Source organism: Manacus candei, unplaced genomic scaffold (genome assembly GCF_025592945.1).
Source record: "Manacus candei isolate 608988 ecotype Guabito, Panama unplaced genomic scaffold, ASM2559294v1 h1tg000056l, whole genome shotgun sequence".
Taxonomy (NCBI): Eukaryota; Metazoa; Chordata; class Aves; order Passeriformes; family Pipridae; genus Manacus; species Manacus candei.
In genome coordinates this window covers 4827761-4854446 of record NW_026138104.1, presented here as the reverse complement: position 1 = coordinate 4854446, position 26686 = coordinate 4827761, and the positions used below count along the sequence as shown (strand labels likewise).

The window sequence follows — 26686 nt, the reverse complement described above, 5'->3', positions numbered from 1 at the left end:
TCCTGCTCCTGGTGCACACCCTCTCCTCACTCCCTGACTACTGAAGGCTGCTGCTTCCCACCTCAAAGGCTGCTCCAGGGTGGCCCTCCTTGCTATGGAAACTCACCCACACCCCACACATCATGAAGTCCATCCCAGTGCTGAAGCACTTGTCTCAGCACTTGTCTCAGCATTTGCCAAGTTTTCATCATGTTCTGATTCCCTCTCATTCCTCTTGCTATTTTCCTTGCTCCCAAACATATGGTAAGAGTTTCAATATCAAATTTAATATTTGAATCTAGCAGACGTTTGAATCATCTGGGTAATAATATACTGTCTTTTCTTTTTTCTTTTTTTTTTTTTTAAAGAATATGCAAGATATTTGGCATAAAAAGGTGTTATATAAATGCAACCTGAAAGAGTTTTCGTATCTGAAATGAAGAAGAAACATAAAGACAAATCCCAGTGCTAGAAATATTGCTATATAATAATACAGCTTTTACTTAAAATAAATAAATAAAAAAAAAAAGTGAAGAAGATGTACTTTTCAAAAAAATTTTAAAACAGTCTATTTTAATTCACATAAATATTTTAGAGAACACTGAAAGCAGGTGTCTGACACACTCTAGAAATATTATGTACTCTTTTACTGCCTGTAGCACACAGAAGATGGTATTAATCACAGTTAAAAAAGACATTTCTATGGAAACTAAAAAACAATGAAGCTTGGATAAAAAGATTATAAACATACCTACACTTAAGCAAGGTATATATTTAACTTTCTCATCACGTTTTCCTGTTTTGTACAGGAGAACTTTAACTAGAATTATATGCAAAACAACACTATGTCATCAGCTGTGAAAAAGAATAAAGATTTGGACATAATCAAAAAGAAAAAAGGTGACTATTTTGGCATTTATCTTAGTCTAGAGGTTAAGAACCCCAGGTGGACAATGGACAGGCTACAGAAGAAATATATAAGGTTATCGGTGGACTTCAGGTATCTAAAAATCAATTTATTACAGGTAATTATGTCCATACAATTTATCTGTTGCTCACTTGCTCATTTATATTTCTCTATCTTGAACCAAGAAATGTTAAACCACTACCTACTAGGCTGAATTGCATGTAGGTATACTCTCCAATCTAAACTGGAGGTTATTATCTCAAGTTATAGGAAGTTAAAGAAATATTTCTTCGATTGGAGTTTCGGAGCCTAGTCTTATATTTGCAACGAACAGAAAGTCCCTGGAATGCATACAAAGTTGAACAGAGCAGATGTCATTTACATGAGGCAAAACAAAACAAAAACAACAAAAACAAACAAAAAAAAATCACTGTGACTTGAAGAACATTGCCCTCCAGAAACTGTGGGGCAAATTTACACATCAGGTGCTCACCAGTCTGCCCACAGGTGACTGGTGACAGGGCAAGAGAACTTTTTTTATGCCCTCTGGACGAAAAGGAAATAAAGCATGTATACACACACACATACTATGGATAACTTAAAAAAAAAACAACAAAGCTCAGGTTCAGCTTGCTATCTTAGGTGCTCTACTTCATCGTGTGATCTTCTTATATCAGAAAAAAATTTACAAGAACGGAGTTTGGCTTAAGTTGAGAACTGCCCATACATTTTACCACATTCCGAATTTTCACCCTTGGTATGTTATCATCACTTTACTACCTAAAAAGGTATTACTTTCAGAAGACAAAAAAATGCTGCAAACTAGCATTCATCATGAAGAATGTTACAGCAAACACCAAGCTTTTCCTCCACATAGGGAGTTTTCAAGTTCACATGGGGAAAGGCTGCTCAGATCCCAAAAAACAGGTTGCTCTGAAGCCTGGCCTAGTATTACTGTCTTTGAAGTGAGAGGTTTGAAGATTGACTATAGTAAAATGTTTTCCAATGGACCCTCCAGTGGTTTTGCTTCCTACTTTTTGCTTGTCTTTTCTACAAAAAGCACATTCCTTTACAATTAGTATTGAGAATGATTGTTTGCCATGTCACATGTAACCTTCAGCTTCTCCTCACTTCTAGAATTTTTTATACTGAAAAGATGGACTGTAGGGATCCTTCATTAGCTCTTTCTTGTTTGGAGTCTTCAGGAGGGGAAGGGAAGCAGGGGAGACATGAGACACTATATTCCAAGACAAAGTAAAAACAAATAGTCAGTGAGACAAGAAGATAATCAGTTTAGTGCTCAGAATTTAAAAAGTAGCTCACTTAGATATTTTATACATTAAAATGTTTGTCTAAATGAGAATCGTAGAACCATAGGGGAGCAAGGCTGTATGTGGGTTTCCATTTTTTTAATTATTCTGTATGACTTTTGGACTACCATTACATAAAATAAGAGCTTTAAAATAGTTCTAAAACCAATCGCTTGATGAATCTGGTGGTTGTCACTAATTTCCAAGATTTATGTTGAAAAAGAAAGAGAAGACAATGCTCAGAAAAGCATAGAAGATATCAGTGACAGTTAAAGGTATGACTGACAAAATGAAACTGCAGCCTTTTCAAACCCTTGATCCAATGCTCTCTGAGGTCTGAGATCTGAGACGTCAATTTTTGGATTCTGTGAAGAAGTCCTTGCATTGTATTTTCATTTGATAGAAAATTACACCTAGGTTTGTTACATGCAGACCATAGTACTAACAATACAGTAAAGCTCACCATGTACCATCTTACCAATAGGTTTTTTCAGTGTAATGTTTCTTGGGAATTACAGTATTAGATTAATGAGATGTGCAAATGTTTTATCAACTCAGTCTCTAGAGCAATGAGTCACTCCTAAATGCAGAACAGCAACAAAATTAAAAACAGCTTATGTGCTGCTGTATTCTACACCCCATAGGTATAGAACATATGATTTCAATAGAGCAGAACAGATGCAAAAAGGTTCCATTGAAACAAGAAAGCTGCAAAGACACAGAAAACACTGTAGCAATGTGTGCTAAATCTGTGCACAATAGCTAAAAAGGTGCTGTTAATGCTAAATAGCTCCAGAAACATCAACTGAGAAGAGAGTCTGACCATCAGACACAGGTATGAGCAAAAGACACTGCTCACAGCAACCAGCCACAGGCAGTTAAACGAGAAAGCTGGTTTGCTGATGTTCCCTCTGTGCTCAGAGGAGAGTAATTTGGAGTAATTCAGAGCAGAAGACTAATTTAGGCAATACAAATCAACTTCTGGAAAAGATGGCCTGTCTCCATAATCAAGCACACACACAGGAATGCTGCTAGCTCGGGTGAGGGCTCAAACAGCACTTTCTGCCCTGGCTGACGCCAACAGCATTCACTGAAGACAGATAAAATGAGCTAAGCAACAGAGGCAGTACCAGGTTCTCCATTTCTCCTAGAAAAGCAGGATAAAAGCAGAGAAAAAAGGATTGTAAAAATAGAATAGTTCAAATTGTACCCTATCTTCTCATGAAAAAACAGACAAGTTTGCAAAGTGGATAGTAATTAATAGATATTCTCTTACACGGTAAGGATGTACCATATAAGGAAGAAACAACATTTATCCAAATGCCTCAGTCACCCTCATTTATGGTGCCTAGAGACCTAACAAACAACAGACTGCTAGCAATCTGATAAATCAGTTCTATTCAGAAATCCCTAGAATACTCCATACAGCAAACGGGCCGTACAAAATGTTTATAGGCACAGTGGGAAAATTCACTTCGTTTACCCTGATATTCTGGGTTTTCTCTTAAAAAGGTTGGGAATTTTTTTCTGTGCTTATATATTAATTTAATTTCCATGTCTATCTGCTTCCTAACGTATCTCATACTGAACACCTGCTGATATCACAATTTACAATACATTTTTTGTCAAAACACTAATTCAAAACCGGAATTAATCTCTCCTGGTAGTACCTAGGGACGTCCATGCCCCCAGAACAGGTGTGAAACTATCGGAGAAATGTCCAGCAGTCCCAGAGAGAGAACAGTCCAGCCATTGCCCAAACTCAGAACCTTCTGGAACACACAGCAGATTAGGTCTCCTTACAAACTCCTTTCCAGGAAAACTACAATAAGGAGGTGAGGAAAAAGGTATGTTCACACACATTTCTGCTTCTCATGGTACAGGTAGGTGGGCTCCAAACTCAAGGGCTTCCTGCAGTTTGAACAAAACCAGAGAGACTAAGACATCCAAATTTGATGGGTTTTGGCATGATAGGGATTTCAACCACACTCTTCAGCCCTGGGCTGTACTGTATATAGTATACATCCATGCGACTGTTCCTATGGTCCATTCTGTGGCTAAGAAGCAGCATGCAGAACTTCACCTAAAACAGCCTACCAGCAATGCAGAGGTCACCTGGGACTGGAGAGGACACCCGTCTGAACACAGCATCCAGACCCTTCCCCTCACCACCAGGTGAGCAGCCCGTGCAGCCTCCCTGGCCCAGCAAACCAGTGCAAGTGTAGTTTGGTGATTTACAGCACTGGTAAATTACTCTTCAGTGGCTCCTCCTCTTGTCTGAGGGCTGTCTCCTTGCCTCAGTGGCTGGCAGCACTCTTATCGGCCAAGTGCAAAACAATAAGAAGCACTTTCTCAAGCTGGCAGAGATAGGTTTATACACATTTCAGATTCTCATAGCTCTTGTTTGGGGATAACTTATGTAATAAAACTGATGATGTATTTTAAGACAGATCCCGTCTTCCTGAAAATACAAGGGATATTGTATTTCCAACTCTTGAATGACCACTAAAATACCACTTTCACAGAAAAATTTAGTGATGCATACACAGTTAAACAGGCTTGAAAGGAAAGCCCAATAGTACAAATAAGACCAAGTTAAGGTCCTGTTCTGCACCTGGTAGAACAACTTTGGTGAGAGTTTTCAAAAAGCCTTATAAAGAGCTAGTAGAGAAAAATCCCTGAGTGATACTCAGATTAAGCAGAGGTAAATGTTTGCCAGATTAACTGTAAATTGCAGCTGCTTGACTTCAAGTATGTGTTCTGAAAAACCATGAATAACACCAGTCTTATAAATACAGTGAACTTTCCTAGCATGAAAAATAAAACCTTATGTGTGCTGCCAAAAAAAGTCTGCCTGGGAGCTTTCTGTTTAAGTTTTGTACTAGCTAGGAATAGGATTTCCCCCAAGTCCACTGTCTACCAAATATTCAGGCAATAGGAGGAGGTCATTCAATGCATAAATTGATCCAGAATTTTAAGCTGACTGACTACAAATTTCCCAATGGTGGAAAATGAAAACTGCCTTGGAAACAGCAGAGATAAAAATTTCATCTGGCCAAGGTCTGTCTCTTTTTGTAAATGGCCTGTGGAACGAATAGTACTGGCAAGTCAAAACAGGTTAGTATTTTACAGCACAAAAATTAGACAAATGGAAAAGATCAATGCCATTTTCTGAACAACATGCTTCAGTCTTTAGTCAGAAGCACAGTACAAGCAGATCCATTTCAGAGCAACCCCAAGGGAACCATCAGAGAAGAAAAACTCTCTTTCCAACTGGGGCTGGGGTTTTTTTCTGCATTGGTGATAAAAGGACAAATGATACACACATCTCCCAAAATCATAATATCTCAAACCCTTCTTGTTCCCATCAATGATCTTTCCCTCTTTTATTTAATGAAACAAACACTGCAACTGTAAGTTTCATTATTATTTCATCTCTTAGTAACTCTTGGCTAAATGTAAGCCACCCACAAGTGCTTTCCCACATCAACAATGAAACAACCATAGCTGTAGTTACAAACTACAGTTACAGAGATATGATGTACCAAAAATACGTATTTTCTAGTGGTTTTGAGCTCCATCTACCATTAAAAAAAAAGAACTAATAGGACATTCTCCAACTGATATACATTTGATGCATGATGGAAATAAGCCCTGGATTTAGCTGACCTTTTGTAAGAAACTACACGGTGTAGGATAAAGAGTGTGTGATATCAAGGAGACAAAAGGATTTAGCTCTGGACTGATGTGATGAACCTTGCCACAGCAGAAAGTAGATTTGTGATAGAAAGAAGAATACCAGATTAAATGCCAAATTCTGAAGTTCTATTAAACAGGATTTTACTACACTGACTTTTAGCCATATAATGGGACAAAATTAAGTAAGGTCTGAGTTGAACTCTGAATAGCAAAAATTTGTAGGAAAGATAAAACGTGATACTGCAGTGTACTTCAAACTGCCAGGAGTTTTTCTAAAATAAATGAAACCTGGCCCCATTGCAGATACTTCATATGTTTGTGTTTACCATAACTAGAAAACATTCAATGATAGCATATAATAGACCTTGCATCTCACCACAGTGTTCAAAATTATTAAGACAATGCTGCATACAAGAACCAGAAACCACAGTGAATTTTCTGGGAGAAGCAGGGGACAAAATAAAACAAAACACTTTGTTTTATTTTCATTCATTCCTATTCCTAATTTTGATCTTAACTATTTAATACTGTGTTGTTTTTTTTCTTGGAGCTCCTGCTATCCCCCACCCAATAGACAAGCAAAAACAGGCAAGGAGTTTCTCAGCACACCTGTAAGGCTTTGAGAGGTTCAGCTCTTGCAAACCCACTCTGATTAGAACAAAACTGAAAGAGAGAGACTGTCAGAGAGCAGTCATGAAGATAGTTGGCCAAAGGGAAAGCCTAAACACTGAGTTAAGCTAATCCTTTCTTCTCATTCCATACACCACCTACTGTGACGGAAGAGTCTCCCACTGTATATTTAGCAAAGTTGCAAAGATCATTCTTAACCTTCAGCAGTTTGTCTAACCCTCACATTTCTGCCTGTCTAAATAACCAAGCCCTTACCTCCTCCTCCTCTGCAGAAGTCCCACCAGGCTCAGTGATGCACAAGTACTGCCACACCCTTCGATTGCCCTGTTGAAAAAGGGAGCACCTGATGCTGCCAAACTGGATTGAGTGCACGCTCTGGTAGATCCTGAGCAACTGGAAAGCCCCATTTCTCCTCTCCCTCTCAGACTCAGAGGAGAAACACATAGACAGCACGCAAGACAGCAGCAACGGGAATGCCAAAGAAGGTCCAACAGCTGCCACTAGTAGGGATGCCACCCACCCTCCTTCAGAACTCGCATCTCCCCTGTTCTCTCGCAGGAGGTCACATAGGACCTCTCAGACACCTTGCAACACCCACCCATCACCTCAGCAAGTTCAAAAGCAATGCTAGCAGTCATCTCAGAAGCCATCACATATGAGCCCCATCTTTGAGATTTCTACTGCTGCTTGGAAAAGGATGTGTTGACTTCAGCTGCATACAGAGTAACATCAAACATGTACACCCATTCCAGGCTGTAAAGAGAGCTCCTATCCTTCAATTTTTAATAAAGTATTATTCAGTTTTTCCCTCTGTAGTTTTCTCACACCCTGATACAAGAAGAGTAAATGGACATGCAAGAAGAGCTTTATGATGTTTTTGCCTGTTTGTTTTGGTTAAAGGGTGTGTGGGTTTTTTAAATACATGGCAACATTTTGATTTCTATTCTTAGAAACCGTTTGAGGCAAAAAGGGGCCCATGAAAGAATTGAAGTCCACAAATGAACTTTTTTTCTGCTGGGTTTTTCTCAGCCATCTCCCCTCCAGTCATGCCTGCCAAAATCCCATGCTTTATAGGGGCATCTGTTCTATTCTCTCCAGGCCAAAAAAGGAGACTTTTCAAACTCTTACTACAGCTGAGGAAATCTATAGCTCAATGAGCCTAATGCAATTTTTTCCCCCATGTCTGCAGCTCCACAACTGCCATCAGAAGGGAAAGTCCTTTTCTCCTCCCTCCCTTTCTGCAGCCACACACTCCCAAGCCAGGCCTCTTCTAAAGGCTGTCCTACTCCCACTCCCCATCTTGCAGGTTGTTATCACATGACTCAGGAACAAATACAAGCCATGAATGAAACTCTGCATCAGCTGCTGAACTGACATATTCTTATGAATCCCTGCACTGTTCTAAGTGCTTCACACACACCTTCTCGGTGAAGTTGGTACACTTCACACAACAAGAAATACATATAAAACAGTTGCTTTCCCATACTAGTACTCCTCCTAGTGACATTATATAATTTTGTATCATAATAAAGGCAGTCTCACTTTATTTGACTAAAATCTGATTAACATTGTATGATACAAACAGCAGGTCACCCTGAAACTACATTGTCTGCCCACAATTTAAGGTCACGCACTGGCCTTAACAGCAAAGTTTGGTTGCTCCCACTAACACCTGAACAGAGCAGTACAGACATCATACTCCATATGCCAGCCTCACTGTAAGGTGGCTTCATCCAAGTGCAACACATTTCCTTCAATAACTTATAACTTAAAGTAAAAAACATAGGGCACCACAATTCCATCAATTGCCCATGAAATAATAGTTTTAACGTGTTTCAGATGTGTTTTAAATAATTGGACATTCTAGTATTTATCACTTGTGTAAGGCTTCAATGTAACCACAATAGCAAGCAGGGGCCACCAGCATCACTGCTGTGGCTTTCAATGAAATCAGCAAAAAGAGATCAGAAACAATCTGAACCTAACAAAATATCCCCAGACATTTGCATCAGAAACAGATGAGAAAATTAAGCTGAGTGGTAGATACATATTTTCATGTATTAAAATCAGTGTTTGTACAACACCTCCAAAAATGCCTTCATTTTGTTATGGGTAAAAGCTAAAGTCTGAAAAGCTCCTTTTTTTTTTTTCTCTGGAAGCAAAACACATCTCATCATTTGAGGTACACAAAGAATGTAAGAATATATCAATTTACAAATGAGGGTTTTTTTGTAATTATTTATTTAGATCTTCCATCTAGCCACAATCTTGTTCACATATAGTCTTCAAGAAGCAGGAATAGCTTCTAGCAGGGAAAGCATAGGCAGGTATTCAGCATAAGATTGTTAGTACTGGGCATGAAGACCAAAGCTATCTGTGCCCACTCTATACAAGCTCTTTGTGGCTCAGCCCATAAATGCATTGCCTCACTAGCAGGCTGCACGTATGAGCTGAATACATAAGCTCTTCCCCTTGTGAAAAGAAAAATTAAAAAATCAAACATAAGCTCTACATCAGGAAAAAAAGGCAATTAAAAGAAGAGGAATACATGTGTGACATGGACCAGTTCTCTGGTGAAATCAAGATTAAGAGGCATGTTTATGAGCAAAACTAAATCAATATTTTCAAATTGGTTTTTAGTGCAAATCTTAGTTTTACCATTCATAAAATTCAATAGGTAATTACACAACTAAGCAAATGTCCTTAGAGGAAAGTAAAAGAATAATGAATTCTCTACATAATTATTTATAGCTATGTTTTTGAGTGAACACAGTGTAACAGGCATCAAGCCAATATTTAAAGGCAAAAAACCAGATTTGTAAAACCTTAAATATTTCTGTAAGCCAGTCCATAGACTACAGCCTATTTCACAATCTAATCTGCCCTTGCAACACATAAAAATCCCAACAACTCAGGCTGCCTCTGTGATTAATCATTAAGATTTAAAATAAAACCTTGACAAAGACAGGTCCAGAAGCACAACCACAAAATACGTAATGCTATCAGAACATGCAATTTGCTTAAAATAATGTTCCCGGGAAGCACCATAGTGTTGTGTGCAAAATATTTTGTCTGATCCGTATTTTGAAAAAACCCTTGGGAACAAAATCATTACCAAGCATCAGTCAAAATAGCAACAAGTAGAGATCAGATCCAATTCAGTCTTTCATAACTAACCCTCAGAACAAGCTGCTTATCACTCAAAGCTCAAAAAGATGATGAAAACTATATAACACAATGTCCTTTAGCTCCCTAAAGACAACTGATTAAATTCAGTTAGGAGCTGATTGGAGAGCAATGATGCTTCTGCTTTCCAAATACATGGCTTAATTGCCAATACAACTTCACAACAAAACAGACAGGGGAAAAAAAGTCCCTCTCCTGCTACTGAAAAGTCAAGAAATAGCTGCTGGCAAGTGAAAGAAAGGCCAAGTTGTTGTTATTTTTTTAAGCTCCAATATCATCAATAAATGGAGACAAAACTAAACAAACAATTTTTTGTAACAAACAAATATAACATGATCCAAAACATTCTTCTAAAATCTCTTGGGCTTTCTTAATGTCGGAAGGAAAAATTAAAATATTAATCTATATCAATACATAAAATTCCCAGCACAAAGGAGGTTTAACTGGATTGAAAAGAATGTTTTTTTAAATGTGTATATTATATACAGATGCTCTTGCTCCATTTTAGGGCTTCTTCTATACACATTAGAAACAATACTGGACAGATTGCTCTGCTCTCTTTCAACACTCTGCAAAACAGATTTAAAAGGAAAAGATCACTGTGCACAGAATTTGCAGAATGCATTTTCTTCTTATACAACAGCAGGAATTTTCAACCAATTGAGTAAAATGTTACTTTGTTCTCTCTCATTCAAATAAAATTAAGTTGGCATTATTTTTACTACTGTAGCATTTGGTATGCATAGCAGGAAACTTGCCAGGTATACATTGGAGCTAGAGGGGCATATGTCCTTAAGGAAATAATAAAATGCAGACACAACAAAGCTTTATCAATGTAAGCAATAGACACTAAGTCGCTCCCTCCTGTAGCAGCTCTAACTTAAATGCCCAGTAACTCTGTAGGTGCAAAAGACTGAATCCTGTATCTTTGCTCTTGCCAAATACCTCCTCTGACTTCAACATACATAACATTTCTTTAGGATTAGACATATTTGTCTCTTTTATCCAGCGCCAATACATTTCTCTGTTAGGAAATATCCACTTCCCACTGATGCTGATGACAACCTGCATACCTTTCACAGCTCTCCCAGTTTAAGGACAGGTCAGCTAAATATTACGCAAAAGCACCTTCCAAACATTCTTTCTTCTTTATGAAGAATGTAGACAGATCTTAGTGATAAATGTTCAAGACAATCCAAGGATTCTTTCTTGAGTGCAGAAGGGAGTACTTGTAGAGATGCGCACGAAAGCTGCAGGACAAGTTAAGAAGTAAACGGGAAAGGAGATGACAGGAACCAATGGGGAGAAATGAGGTTGGAGGGAAAAAAGGCAGCTATAAACATCACAAGTATTGTTGAAACAAACAGGTTGTGTGTATCCCATGTCTGCATCAAAACAAGTGCCAAATAAATCCACAAATCACTTTTATGCAAAAACTCACTTCCTGGTTTTAAGACAGAACTGAAACAAAATAACAGAAAATAAAGGGTCCATCATTGATTATACTGGGTTTGAATTCATTTATCCTCTCTGCTTTTCTGCCACTTTCATCTATCTTGGGAGAAACACATTTTCTCCTGCAAATAAATGATTATTGCAAAACAATTCTGTTCATTTATACCAGGCAAAATATCCCCCAAGACAGACAGGAACAAGCAATATGTAGCACCAAGGTAGTTTCTGGGAAGGACAGAGCAACTGAGCCCAAAAATGACTGCACCCATTTTGTTTAATACCTGGGACACTGGGCATCCTGGTCATCTTGGCAGCAATTCTTTATTACTGCAAAAGAAACCAAGCTGTCCCAGGAAAAGAATCAGAGCAAGAAAGCCTGTTGAAGATGTAGCCAAACTCTGAAATAAATCTCCCAGAAGTAACTGTGAAGAGACATTTCTCTCATACATCTGCTACAACTTGAACAGTTCTGCCTGCACATTACTTGCTTGGAATGTTTTGTGGGGATTTTTTAAAATTTATTCTGGACAATGTCACATAACATATATTTATTCATTAATTCATTTATTCATTAGCATCTCTTCATTATCTTCAGTGACAATAACATCGCAAGACTGAGTTTCACTTCAGCAATCTATGCAATCTCTGATTTTTCGCAGAAGCCTACTCACCTTTCAATCATTGGTATTATGTCACTAAAGTAATTACTAAATTTGGATTTATTTCATGGAAATATATAAATCTCTTCTGTAAAAATCAACACTTGAGGAAGTCACACTCCATGCTCCCTTTAGAGACTTCGGAAAGATACAGGCACACTTAGACTATAGCTCACCAACCCTGTTTTATACATCTGTTTTAAAGATTTGATAAATCATGCCTCAACAGTCTTTAGAGACAGTCAGATCTCCATTGACTACAGGAGTCCACCTCAACATCTCTATATTATTTGATGATCCACCTCCTTGTGCTATACATCCTCTTTGCCCCGTTCCCCCTCATGACAACAAGAGGAGATAAACTTGAGACCAACTTCAGATTTCATTTAGATAAACAAGAAAGGCAAAGAAAGAAGCATGTGCAGCTGGTGTAAAATAAACACTCATACTCTGCTAAAAATGTTCCAGGCTGAATGCAACATCCATGAGGAGCTAAGTTAAACAGCAACACAGAATTCCTCACAAAGATTCCTTGGAACGGGGAGATCCTGTTGCTGTTCCCAAACACAGTTTGGACTGTTTTTTTCAGAGTATTTTAAGACAGGACAAAATGTCACAAATAAGTAATTTACTTGATCTGGGGTTTATACCTTGATATTGTTTACTGCCACTGAGAAATTACCATGATCAATTAATACTTCATGCCTATGTCCAACCGACACTGAAATGCAATAGGGGCCTGACTTTATCAAATCCATAGGTTATCACAAAACCTATCAACATGGTTACACTGGGACAAAGTAGAATTTTGCAAACGGAAGATGTGTGCTGATACAACCAATGAAACAACAGTGGAGATGCAGTTTTGAGATGAAGGAACATGCGTAACAAGCAAGTAGAGAGGGAGGTGTGAAGCCTGCTTATGGTTAAACCAAAAACTCTACTATGAAAGTTCCTAAATTCAAGAACCCCTCTGAAAAAGATGGCAAAGTCTGTATTCATAATACCATGACTTAAATCAACAGGACACGAAGAACCGAATTTTGGACTCTGCACAGGCTCAGTCACTGTGATGCTCCGCGTATCATTTTTGCTCTCCAAGTTGTTGACGACCACAGGCACATCAAAACACACACTCCCTCCACAAAAGCACAGTCTCAGCTTTTGTAGCTGAGTAGCACCATTCTTCAGCCAAAGACCACACTGGGCTCTGGATACCCTCCCAGATACCTCTGTCAGCCAGATTGAGCTATCTCCAAGCACCCACAGTGGGCTGGGATCCCCATGAGGTTCCATTTGGATCTCTCCTTCTGAGGGAGAGACACGCAGACACCAGCCATGGGAGTCTACAATACCGCCCCATCTTTGACAGGTTTTTTTCAGCATCAGTGCAATGGGGACAAGTGTTGCCAGGGATTTCCCCTCCAAACTATGCCTCAAAATAACACTGGGATGTGGGAGGAAAGCAACTAGGTTAACAGTGCCTCACACAGGACTATTTTAAGTAGGAAAACCCTGAGGGTTGATAGGGTTTTGATTCTTTTTTCCAAATGTTGCCACTTTAGGCACTCCCATCACTCTGCCTCCTCCTCCAGCTTTAATCACCTGATGGAATTAGAGTAACAAAAATAAGGAAAACTACTATACATGGAAATGAATGAGAAATGAAAAAGTATTTTCCTGCCAAGACCAAAACAATAGCAACCAAATATTTTTCATTGTGCTGGGACAGGCTTCTGCTATTTCTCAGGCTACAGCGTCACTCTTTGATTTGACAATTTCCAAAAAACAACAAAAAAAATTACTTGAACATTTACATCAGTAAATCATCCAGTCTTTCAGAAGCTGAAAAACCCATACCTGGCGTACAAAACTGTTAGAGGTAGTGTCAGAAGATGTACTCCCATCTGATCCTTTAAATCGGTTTTTCCTTCTTGCCCCTTTACCATAAGACTGTAAAAAAATAAAAGAAAACAAAAAAAACCACAGATTAGAGGAACAGCATTACAGCATTAAAGCATCAGTTTGTCTCACACAGAAAGCTTTCAGTGTCTCCTAGGCAAGCAGGGATTCAGATTATCAGCTTTATGACAATCAATAAGCAAATTTTCAGTAAGTAACTGATGGGATGTGAGCAAGTGCTTGCCAGGTTTGGTCAATTGAGCCTTAAATGCTTTGCTGTTTTTGGTTTTCTTCACATTGGGGTTTGGAAAAGCATTTATAGACTTGTATAGATGTAGAATTATCCACTCAAGTCACAGTGATTAAAAAGCACAGTTTGTTTTGCAGCTAGTTTAAATAGACAAGGTAGGAAAGGAGATACTGGAACAGTCTCCAGTATACCACAGCAATGAGCCAAGTCAGCTGAGGGAACACTAAACAGCAAGAAGTGACCAACAACTTTTTGATTGAGATACAATCTTATAACCCAGGGAGAGTTTACAATAATGTTTTTTTAAAAAACTTGAAGAAAGTAAAAGCAGAATAACAATAAAAAAGGAATACAGGTGTAACTGGAAAAGGAATAAATGCAGCTGAAAAGCAAGGCATCATTTTTATCTATGAAGAAGTTAAAAAGACATTAGGAGAAAGCTATGGTTTGCTTAAGCAAAAATTTAAAACCATAGTTTAGAAACATAGCAAACGTGTTTGTGTCCCTCCCCCCCAAAAAACCCTATTTGTTCTGTGCATTGAATATTGATCATCAATAAATATAATTAAAATAAATTTTAAAAATGTGAAAGAATTCAAAACTATGTTATTTGCAAACACTTATTTATGTGGTGACTGTAAACTGTGCCATGACACCACCTCTGACCAGGGCATCCTCCCAGGTATAGTCTCACAGATTTGTTCTGCAGAATGACATTACAACACAGCCCTTCTTATGCTAGACCAATCGTTTAAGTTCATCTAAACTTACAATAAAATTATGTCTTGACTATTTAAAACACTATTTTCCTTGAGGCTGATAAATACAATTTTTTTTCCTCACTCATCGTGCTGCTGTAAAGGTCATTTTACTAGTCCATCTCTCTGGATCATGTCTCCTCTCTTTGAATACCTCCCACAGTTCCCTGAAATAAACAAGGTCTTTGTCTTCTCTTTCAAGGTCTGTGTTGGCCTATTCCCAGTCTTACCTCTCATCCTGCATTCAGCACCCAACTTTCGAATTCCACAATAACTCAGGGGAATAAAACCAAAACAACACAAAACCAAGCACCAGCCTCCATCACCAACATGCTAAATTTTCAGGGAGTAATTTCATATCCTCTCCCATAATACTTTGCAGTGCTTCTCCCAGGGACAAAAATTCCTTTACAGAAATCTTGTTGTTCTCCTTTAAATATATAACAACAAAAAAAACACCTTAGTGTATCTCAAAATATCTTACTAATAAAGGAGATTATTTATCCACTACTACTTCCTAGGATCCCAAGTCCATGCATCCACATCCTGCTGTTGACTTTGGTCATAAGCCGCTCTTGGTCTCAGGTTTAGACACAATGAAAAAATGATGATCAGCTTACTGGAGAACATGGCTGTGCATGCATTACAGCACAGAACTCCTGATAACCTGGCCCAAATACAGCAATACTCTGGGATAAAACCCTGCCTGGTGCATAAGGTGTGTCCTTCTTCCCTGGGCCTGAGCAATCTTCAGAGCACCATGCTAAGCTTTGGGCCTGAGTCCTCCGGTTCTCACGGTAGGGAAGGATGGGCTACCGTGGCAGCTCAGAGAGACACTTAAAATCTCATACTGGTAGATTTTTCAGATGACTTCAAAATCTGAACTGTTGTTCTTAGCAGTAATAAGTACGGGAAATATGATGAAATATTTTGCTATTTAAGAGTAACTGAGGAGGACAACATTTAGTCACTACAAACTTCAGATCATTTGACAAATCCCGGTAACTTGCCTCCAGTTGTATCTGGATCATAAGTGTTGGGTCTAGGCAAGTTTGGAGCACTGGTTGAAACAGAACATACCAATCTTTTAGAAAGGATGTCTCAAGCAACAATAGTTCTGTTAGCCTGACACTCTCAGTAAAAAAAATATCTGTTATGTCACTGACCTAACAATGACCTACAACAACAGCAATGCTTTATCCCTAAAAATACAACTGGTAAAGATATTTTGCCAAGCTCATATGATTTTTTCAAAACTGTAAAACAGCCACGTAAGACATTTCTGAAAGGCACACAAATTGATTCTACACATGCTGGTTAGGGTGGAATCATAGGAAGATCAGCATGTTACTTTCTGAAGAATCTAGAACTGTAACCCAGCAGGTCTCAAAATGTAAAATTAAATTTCAATGAGGATTGCATTTCTAAAAGAAATCTTTGATAATAGAAGAACTTTTTGATAATAGAAAGGTCTTCATAGATCAATAAGAATACAAAGTAGGTTGAAATCCCCATTACCAGCAAATTCTTCAAAATATTTTCCAGTTACGGTTAGAATAGACAGTTCTATCAGAACCATCTTTTTTTGCATAATATAATAAAATATTTCTCCTTATATAATATATTAAAGCACCTAAAATATATTAAAAGTATCTTTAATAGCAGTAGTTCTCACATACAACAACATCTTAAAATCAAAATTAACTCTTAAAAATGGTTCTTATTGAGGTAACTGACTTTGGTCACCCACAAACATTCTGAACCCCTTTTCTACAATTTTTGTGGAAGTAAATAGAAATGTACTAGGGAAAAAAACCAAAGAATTTTTAACATTCACAAAAGAGCTTAAGAACATAAAGCATTCATATAAACATCACACTATGCAGGCAATTTCGTAAATGGTGTAGAGCATAGTATTGTGTGATTCCCAAGGAGATACTAGAAAAAATGTACACATATTCTCTTTCATGTTTTGTTTGTATTTGTCCCCAGTTTATACAATATTATTTTATTTAAAGTGTCATAGTGTTCACTTTTATAACACAAAAAATTATGACAAAGGCAAAAGAGGGACTGAATCTAGAGTGATGAGGGTAAAACAAAGAGCAGAATAAAACGGTGTTACAAACACAGATAAAATGCACACCTCTCTGTCTGCATAGCCATGACTAAAAGCATTTATTTCTGGAAACATCACACAGCAAATGCAACTTACACTGAAACTCACCTTGATTTTTCAGTTTGAGAAGGTTTTTTTTTGCATGGCAGAACATATGTTTTTGCTCTAGTCTTCTATAAGTGGGAACTATTCAGAAGCACAAGCTAAATACTGACCTTAAATACAAAAAACTGTTGACATGATGGCAGGCTGTGGCTTTAGAGTGTAGACAAAGTCAGTTTTACACCTGCTTCTTCGCACAGACTGATTCTCAGTCAGAGGAAAGGGAGACAACTTTGGCACAAGGGAAAACTGGGATTTGATGACTCCTTTCATTATTTTAAAAGCATGCTAACCAGGGAGTACATTTGTCTTCTATGCCTTTCAAGCTTATTCCCACAGTCAAAAATGCATGAAACTGTCTTCTGAAAATAAGTCTTCCGTAAACAAAACAGTCTTATATATTTTTAAAAATTATTAACTATCTCTGTCATGTGGAGACTCATGAATACTCATCCTGTCACAGTCATTATGTTTTGCTTTTTTAAGTGTATTTTTTTTTCCATAAGAGCTTGATGTGAGAACAAGACCTCTGTACAACAACAACAAAAATCTACCAGTTATTTTCAATTTTGGAAATAAAAAAAAAAAAAAAGAATTTCTTTTAACAATTAAGCCAATATGTTACTGTGATTTTCATATTAAAATTAGCTGCCTTATCTGTGTTCTGTTCAGCAGTTGGTTGTAATTTAGTAACTAAAAATAAAGGGCTGAATCATGATGCGTGGACATTGGCCAATAAAAGCAATAACACAAGGCAATTGTTCTTAATCTATATGGTACCCAACAGACAACCATTGGAGACCAAATGCTTCCACACCCCAGTATACAGTGCCCAATGGTAACAATCCCAACACCCAGCAGAGGCGGGTGCCTATGGTAAACCAGCATTTGCCCCAGCTAATTTGAATACAACTGGATCCAGTCCTGCAAAGAAGCCTGTTCATATAAAAACTTTGCTGACAGGAACATTCTCACTGGATTTTATCAAAACATCTTACACAAACATAAAGTTATGTATACATTTAAGTGTTTACAAGATCAAAACTGTAGCTTGGTTTATTAGTCAGATCTGTGAAATTCTTTTAAAATTGTCTGAGCTGCCAAAGACAAGAAACAAAACACATACATTTATGTTCTGCAGCTTCTCAAAATACCTGGCAAACAATGTGAAACCTCACAGAAAATAAAACAATAAAACAAAAAACACACACAAAAAAACCACCAAAAACAAACCATCAAAGTAACTTTGTAAAAAAGCATTTCATCAACAAAGTCTTTAGAAAGCAAAGTCTCTGCTTTCCAACTCTGACCAGAAAGTACATTGTGCAATCATTATTCAACCCATGTAATCAAATTAAATATGGGAATCATATGAAGCGTTAAAGGCATACATAGCAGTTTTCAGACAATTAACAGTTTTATATACATTCACTCATTATTGCAAACAGATGAGATCAATGTCACTCAGTGAAACCCTTTCACACTAATGAGGTCCTGCCTCAACACATGAAAAGCATGCATCTATAACATTTAATCCTCTAACACACATGACAAGCAGAAGGCATGGTTTATCCCTGTAGGCAAAATACTATCATCTGGAAGACGACATATAAAATATTTAAAATTACCAACTATCTACATCCAGGGAACTGATCTTCAGCAAGAATTTTAAAATGCCCTTCACCAGTAACCACTCTCATGGTATTTTATATTAAAGTAGAGTGAGCTTGAACCTTTACTGTTTATTATAGGTAAAATAGTTCCTTAAAAAATATCTTACTGGTCTCATTCCAAGAATGATGAAAAGATATAGAAGATATAGGTAGTAGAGTCACTGATGTCAAGTCAGATCTTTAAACAAAGATACAAGACAGAAATTGGAGAGAAAAAGAAAAAAAATCAGAGCTAGAATGTATCTTACATGATCTCAGATGAACAAGTGACCAATTATAAAGATCAAGAGAACACCTAAAGGTAAAGAGTGACCCCCCTAAAGGATTAGAGAATTGCTAGAAATGTCAGAAATGCAAGAATGAACTAAGTATTTTTCCTTCCCAGGCCAAAGCTTTGAAAATAGTTAAAAATGCCCATGTTCTAGTAAAAGGATGCAAACCGGGATAGTGCAGAACATACATATCCAGCTCTATCCTCCCCTTAGAAGAATAAGCCATTGCCACTTTAAACAATTCCTTACAACAAGGCAACAAATGTTTCCGTAGCTCAGCCCCCCTGAGCCCTCTCTGGTCCATAGCCAGGTTTGTTGCCACTCAGAAATGATACCCTTCAGCTACTGGACAGTGCAGCCTCCAGCATCAGCTGCGTGGCTGCAAACCCCCACATCCTCACTCTACAAAAAGGGGCGTGAATATTTCTGATCTTAGCACCACAAATCATACTAATCTCATAAAGGAGATGAGGTCAGCCTTCTGACAGCACAGCCAAGGGCTAGAAGTTGAACACAGACCTTGATGATGAGCTCCCCAGCACTCCATAGCTCCCTTCTGTGATGGGAACTTGGAACATAGTAAAATATTCTGGGTTGCCTCCGTCTCAGGGCTGGGGTTTCAGGTCATCCTACATGGTAAACATTAGTGCAGTTCTGTGACAGGCACTCAGCCTTGTGACATACCTTGAGCAAAGAAGTTGCCTGAGCAGCACAAACTCCTGTCCCCATAGCAGAGAAGAATCCCCAAGTTAGGTTTCAAAACCTGGATTTCTCCTAACAAACAACGTTTGCTATAAGGACACCATTCAGAAAAGACAGGGCTTCCCTCCAGGAATCCTATCAAACTGAGGATCTCCATATACAGTCATCAAGTTCATGCAAACTACAGTGATAAGTTTGCAAAGTCCATTCCATAGACATTTTAGAAAATCCTCTACCTACACCAAAAAAAAAAATTCATAGAAACAAACAAACAAATTATTTATTTCTCCAAACTTGCATATATAATACACAAATAAGTATTTGACACATGCTTCTTTTTCCCCCATGTAAAAAGGAAAAAAAAAACAATTTCTTCTGAGAAATCTGTAACAGAGAAATCTTAGATGCTCTTTTCTGCTGGCCTGTGATAAAGCCTTTCCAACACTGCAGCTAGAAATAGCCCTATTCTCACCAACTCCTACACTCCTAAGCCATCTCCCAGTGCTCTTACCCTGGCCTGAGACCAGGTCACCTGGCAGTTTCCATCTGCCAGACAAGAAGCTGGGAACTTGGCTTGCTCTCCTCCTCCACAGTGTCTTGGAAACCCACCCCAGTGCAAACCTGTTGCACATGTATCTGTAATGCCAGTGATGAAGATATCAGCTCCCAGCAGCAGAAGGTGCTGAAGCTCATGCCCAAACTGCTCTGTGCTTCCTGCAGCTTTTTAAGATTGGCAACTACAGTTGCAGGCCACGTGCCTGCACATACCCACCTGCTCTCCATGGATCTCTTCATTTCTCTTACATGAGCAAACAGAAAAAGAGATCTGATTCTATGACAGAAAGTTACTTGGAGGCAATAGCCAACTATGGGGCAAATACTGAGGACCTCTGCTAAGGGTCTGCTGCCCTGGGGACAGAAACCAAGACCTTGGAGGGCAGAGAGGGTGATTTTCATTGCTTTGTTTTATTTGGAAGCTCTTCTATCCTGGCATAGGAAAGAACTGAGTAAAAGAAGCAGAAGAAAAGTAATCGAGACTCCAGAGAAGCCAGCCTTGGAATAGTATAGGAACTTTTCATCAGTAACTGTCTGAAATTAGAAACATAGAGACAAAACAAGACAAATCCAGAGATTGCCTCTGGAAGACAGTTGCCAGACACAGAAATAAGTTAGGACTGAAGCTGCTGAATTATTTTTGAGGGATTTTACACTCTAAGAAAAAGTAAAGAAAAATTATTATAGCCCATATATGCTAATAATGTGCAATACCCAAATGGAATATGTCTCAGGAAGAGATGAGCATGCAAAATCACTTTTTAGTGGTAGAGTTCAGAACAAATAAACCCAAAGAGCAGAGGAAAATCATCAGAAAAGTAATAGCGGAAATCGAAAGGGCTTTCTTCAGTGAAGGACTATTAAAATTTATTTTTGTCAGTAAGGAGTACAACACTGAAAGGAGATTACCACATTGGGAGAGAAAACACCACCCCTTGCTGAGAACCATGAGAAAGTCCAATGAATGGAGGATTTTATCTCTGTATATATTCCACTGAGTTGCTGCTACACTGGATCTGGATTCCAGGGATGCTGCCAGAAGAGAGTAAAACCTTCCATGCCTCTATAATGAATGGGTACTGTTATTATTTAAGTAATAAAAGTGACATAATTCTTGTTTGTTTATGGTTTACAAAGTATTCTTGTAAGTCAGTACTGGGAAACACACTTGCAAAATGTTTGTTTGAAGAATTGGTAAACACGCATGAATTGTGATAGGTCCGGCTGAAAGAAAGCAGCAGAGGGCAGTGTGATTAGTTTGCTGAGAACAAATCTCTGGATATTCTTTCCATTCCTCATCACCACAATACAGGTAGTGAAGGGATGGTGCTATGCAACTGGGAAGGTAGCTGGAGATCGAGGAAGGACAACAGTCTAAAGGCCAAATAACTAAGCTGATATTCTAGAATCACCACATGCACATCACTCTTAAATTTATACTAACATCAACTGTGTTTGATACAGGAGGAAAACTGAACAAGCCTGTCCCTAGCCCCATGCATTCAGTTTACCTTCAGCAGCGTAACATGAAAAACTAGTCAAGCACTTCAGGGAGAATGAAACCTTTAGACTTGGAAGGTAGAAGCACTTAACAGTACCGGTTGATGGAGGAAATCTAAATGCAAGTGAAAGAGCTGAAGAAAACAATCCAGAAGATAATTGTTTCCATTTAAAATGTGTCAGGTTGTTAGGACCTGCATCGACAGATGATGCATAAGAAGGCAAGAAAAAGAACAGGAAGGAAATAATAATGAGGAATAGGGAAGAATTCATTCAGAGTAAGATACCTTTTCCCTCCACAAGATAGTCCGTAGTTGCTTGATAGAAGGTTTCATTATATTTTCTTTGAAACATCTTGTGTAATTTGCTGATCTGATTTGCTATGACTGTTTCTAATGCACAACACAGGAAACTTTATCATAAGAAAATAGCAATAGAAATTGAATCTAATGATTTCTGGGGACTGAGGGACTTTGAAGTAGGATCATAAGAAAATTACATGGGAGGGAGAGGAAAAAGCAAGAGAGGCCAAGAGTTACCATGAAAGGCATTAATATGCTATGTTATAGTATAAACAAATCAACATAGCATCTGGGTTAATTAAAATTATTAAATAAAATATTCTACTAATTCAGATTCCTCAAATAAAGGGGGGTTCTTGAAATTAAAAACTAAAAAGAGGAGTTGAGTTGATTTTGTTTAAAAAAGATACTGATCATCAGTGATGCTTTTGAACAGTTTGTTTCTTTTATGATTTTAGAAAATCACATATGTTAATTTTATTACACCTAAAACTACCACTTTTCACTGACATATCCCTGAACATTGTGAATAATTCCACAGTGTAACTGTTAGCGTGTACATTTGTCTGAATAAAACTGGACATCTGAAAATATACTGCAACCCCATCTAGACTAGGATCACAGTGAGTACCTAGAACTATATTTTTATAGTAATATGGACCTAAAAGCCACAGATAATAATAATACAGAATAATGCACCAATACCTTGTCCCCATTGCAAAGAACTTCCCAGGGACAATACAGTATTACTGTAATGATCAACACCCAAGGAGATTTTACTTTGTTTGTAGATCTTGTTAGGAAAATGCATTATGAAAATAAAAAATAGATTTTACACAGGGGCTATCTAGGAATATTTCACACATTTATCTACCTTTTAAGTGTAATAATTCCAGAATTTTAACTACGTTCACTCCTTTTGCCACAAGTTTAGCCAAAATGGATGGACAGGCACAATCAAAGACACCAACCATGATGTACAGGTAAGCTAAAAGAAATCTCAGCTTTGCAAAAGTAAAAGTCTTGGATAAGAGAAATTTTGAGGCTTGTTACAACTTTACAAATGCTCTTCAATTACATTTTGCTAAATCGTAATTCCCAGAAGTAGTACTTTAGAGCAAATACTTTTAGGAGTGATATCACTCCATAAGCTCGCATATTGAGGTTTTTTTCCCTGACACATTACTTGGCATGAAATGTTTCTAGGATTGCTACTCAAGTACCTTGGTGAAAAAGATAGTGGTGCGCATAGCTGAAGTACCTGTAGGCAATCTACTTGATGATTCACATGTCCTTATTAAGCCTCTCCTTGTCACTGGGAGTGTGTTCTAAAGCAGCAAGATTCTGCAATATTGATTTTTTTAAAAATCACGTTAATGGAGCAAAAATTCAAATAAAAATAATTATCTCTCAGTGCAGTGTCATGCTAAGGAATTTAATTCCATTATTATTCAGACAAAGGGCTCTTTTTCTTCCATAATCTTATTTCCTCTATACAAAAGGTTTACGTATGACTAAAATAAGTACCTATTGAGGAGATATGATTCCTGTTTTGCCTAATATCTTTGATTCCAAAACTGAAAAGCATTCCTGAAACAAAAAGCTGCATTATTATTGTCTCAAGAAGTGAATCTTTTTGACTGTGAGTGTCGTGTTCAGAAACCTCTTTTATAAAACAGAATCTAAGTTTATTACCTGAAACATAAATAACATGGGTGTTAGCAAACTATTCTCCCTCTCTAAACAGAGGTTTTTTATGCCTAGTTAAAAGATGGGTGAGAAATCAATTTATGATCAGTATTTGACATTTGTCCACAGCAGAGAGTCACCATATGACTTGACAGTTGCCGATTCTGTGCTTAGGGCTGAAAAGATATAAAAAGAGGGGGATTTGTAGGTCAAAAATTAGTTCCCTTGCCACTGCTTCTAGAGAAGCTGGCAAAGCATATGGCCCTCTGAAATGTCTGTTCTGTGCTTGGAGGCTGCAGACAAATTTACATCCAAAGAGACACTTTTTCTTTTTTAGCTTAACCTAGTCTCTGCTTCAGTGTCTGGATTTTGTTCTATTGTCACCAATCCCCAGTAAGTAAAGATCAATCAGCAAGTCTTTTGACAAACTGACAGCATTTTCCTCTGTCAACGGAGTACTTCTGGGATGAAACTCAAGCACCTTCTCAAAGAAAGCATCAGAGATAGCTGTGGCAGCAACAGTAAAAACTGCCGCCTCAAAATGAAAAAAAAAACTGTGTCCTAAAAGAACATGCATGTTTGTAATTTAAACTGCACACAATCAGATTTTACCACCCTTTTACTGGGTTTAAAAATAGCACCGTTGTCTTTGTAGCCAGCTATTGCAAACTCAAAGAAATTATACATTCATTTAATAAACAGGAACAACCTTTCAAAATATAAAGTCTTTACCAAGTGTGCAAGCATCCATACCCTGCCTCCCTCACATCATCCATCCACCTGAACACTGTGCACATGGACCGACTTATTAAAATTTCAGAGATGACTGTACAACCACCCTTCTGCACAGAAATCGAGCAGCTTAAATCTGCAGTGTGCTTAACACCTTCAGCCTTCCCAAAATTCCTGCTCAACAATCGGCGTGAATCGCCTATCCCCACCAACGCAGACTGTCACCAGCCCGTGTAACAGATAAGTGAGGTTTCAGCAGCGCATGGTAAGCATCAGGTACAGATACAACAGGTTACTGAAACAGGGGGAAATAGCCGTAACCCGTGAGCAATACATGCACAAAAGAGCAGCTCAATAGCACCGTAGCAACATACCCACCCTCCATACAATCGCAAGGTTTTTTGACTTACGACGCTTCTATGGCACAGAGCACTCCATGTATGTTAATTACCAGGCATTTGGGGGTGGGGGCGAGAACAGGGGTTTCGGGTGCCTTAGGGGAGCCGTGTGAAACTTTTCTGACGGCGGGGACCGAAGTTGAGGACGGGGAGCTCCGGCAGCCCCACCGCCCCAGGGCGAAGCCTCCGAGCCCAGCCCGGCCCCGCGCCCCCACCCCGCTCCGGCCGCAGCCCCGCCGAGCCCCGCGGTACCTGCGCTGCCGCCGCCGCGGGCAGGGGGTTGTCCAGCAGCTCCATCTGCACCTCCTGCGCCGGGCTGGGAGGCGATTTGGACATGTCTCTCTGGACCATTGGCGAGGAGAGCGGGCGGCTGGGCGCCGAGCCCCTCGGCGGGACAGAGCCGAGCCGAGCCGAGCCGAGCCGGGGCGGCAGGCGCCGCTCAGCGCCCGGCCATGCCGCGGAGCGGGCGGGCGGCCCTGCCCTGCCCTGCCCTGCCCAGCCCTGGCTGTGCCGGCGGGGAGCGCGCTCGGCGCCGGGGGACGGGGCAGCGCCGGCGGCGGGCGCGGGGGAGGGCAGGGGGCGGCGCTGGGGAAGAGAGAAAGTGACAGCGAGCATCTCCCTCCCGGCAGCGCAGGGCGGGGGCGGCGCCGCGCTCCCTGCAGGGCTCCCCGTCGGCCCCGCTGGATGCGCGGACGCGGCGGAGTGGCCAGCGGGAAAGTTGGAGATGGGGACAGGGGAGGGGTCAGGCCCTGCTTGTCCTTTCAGCCCTGCCGGACATCTGGACCCTGGCCGCAAGGCATCGCCTGCCTCAACCCTCGTCTGAGCCCAATCCATGGTTTTAGTGGGGAAACCGGCACTTTCAAAGATAAAGTTCTGTAGATCTGTCGTGTTGATACGGTTTTTGCCTGTACTTGGACCTTTCTGTGCACATATCAACAAGGGATGAGTGAGATGAAACCCACCTTCTAATTTTTTACAACCTATAGCAGCAAAATCTCAGTCGTGCCATCGGTACCCCGCAGGAGGCTTTTGAAAGACCTGTTCAAAACCTGACCTGGGAAAATCACCTTCCACCGCTGAGATGATCTGTCATGCCTAAGAAATCTTTGTGACACACAACTTAATGACTGTCCTGATAAACACTAAACCCTCTGACCCCATAAAGCCCACTCGTAATCTTGGTACTTTTCCTTTTGATCACTGGGTTGGACCTAGCTGTGCTCCACGCAGCATGAGAGGGAAACTTAGGTTTACAGTATCCCTTCGTGATTGCTTGTGAAATCTCTTATCAGCTGATTGTAAACAGTGAAAAGGCAGTAAAGAAACTAAGTTGACTAATGTTATATACTTAAAATCACAACCATTACTAAAAGCAATATAATAATCACTTACAGGAAAAGAAACCAGTAAAGCAAAGCCAGCACAAAAGCCAGATCAGTTTCAAGACATACTTTCATGCTTTGTCTCAATTGCATGGTTAATTTATTTCATTTTTCATAATAGCTAATAGATTTTGTGTCTGAATTAGCTTACTCCTATGGATTTTCTCATATGAATAGTGAAAATCCTACAGGAACTGCCCACTTTTTTGTGAAGAAATTGGCTTTCTCTGCAAGCGGAAGCACTCCAAGGTTTGAAGAAGCTTGAGAACTTTCACTTGTCCAAAAAGTTTCACATTTCATTTTGAAATGTTGTAGTAGTATTCTTCAAAAATAATTTCTAAAATTTTGTTCTTGTCCATGGTAAAATAGAACCTTAATTTTAAGTGAAAAGAATGTCTTTTATGTGCTTAACTTTCAAAAGATGCATACTTCACCTTCTAATAGAGGCCTCAAAGCACTTATTTCTTTGTCACTTCAAATTAGATTGTTTTAATGGAATTACTTTTTGTGACCGTCATCATAATT

At 39.1% G+C, this 26686-nt stretch overlaps 1 protein-coding gene across 4 annotated transcripts in view; it reads right to left on the bottom strand.

Annotated features, from left to right (window-relative positions):
* The window catches only part of CACNB2 (calcium voltage-gated channel auxiliary subunit beta 2), a 243561-nt gene extending 218168 nt beyond the window's left edge, over nt 1–25393 (bottom strand). For 2 of the 4 annotated variants that reach the window (XM_051802386.1, XM_051802388.1), the window contains exons 1-2: nt 25032–25391; nt 13686–13778 (exon numbers count right to left, since the gene is read on the bottom strand). In XM_051802386.1, the coding sequence (XP_051658346.1) occupies nt 13686–13778; nt 25032–25130 (192 nt within the window). In that variant the 5' untranslated portion in view covers nt 25131–25391. Of the gene's footprint in view, nt 1–13685; nt 13779–25031 lie in introns of all 4 variants that reach the window. The other 2 variants (XM_051802387.1, XM_051802385.1) reach the window with 2 other exon arrangements.
* Nucleotides 25394–26686: the final 1293 nt, after the last annotated feature.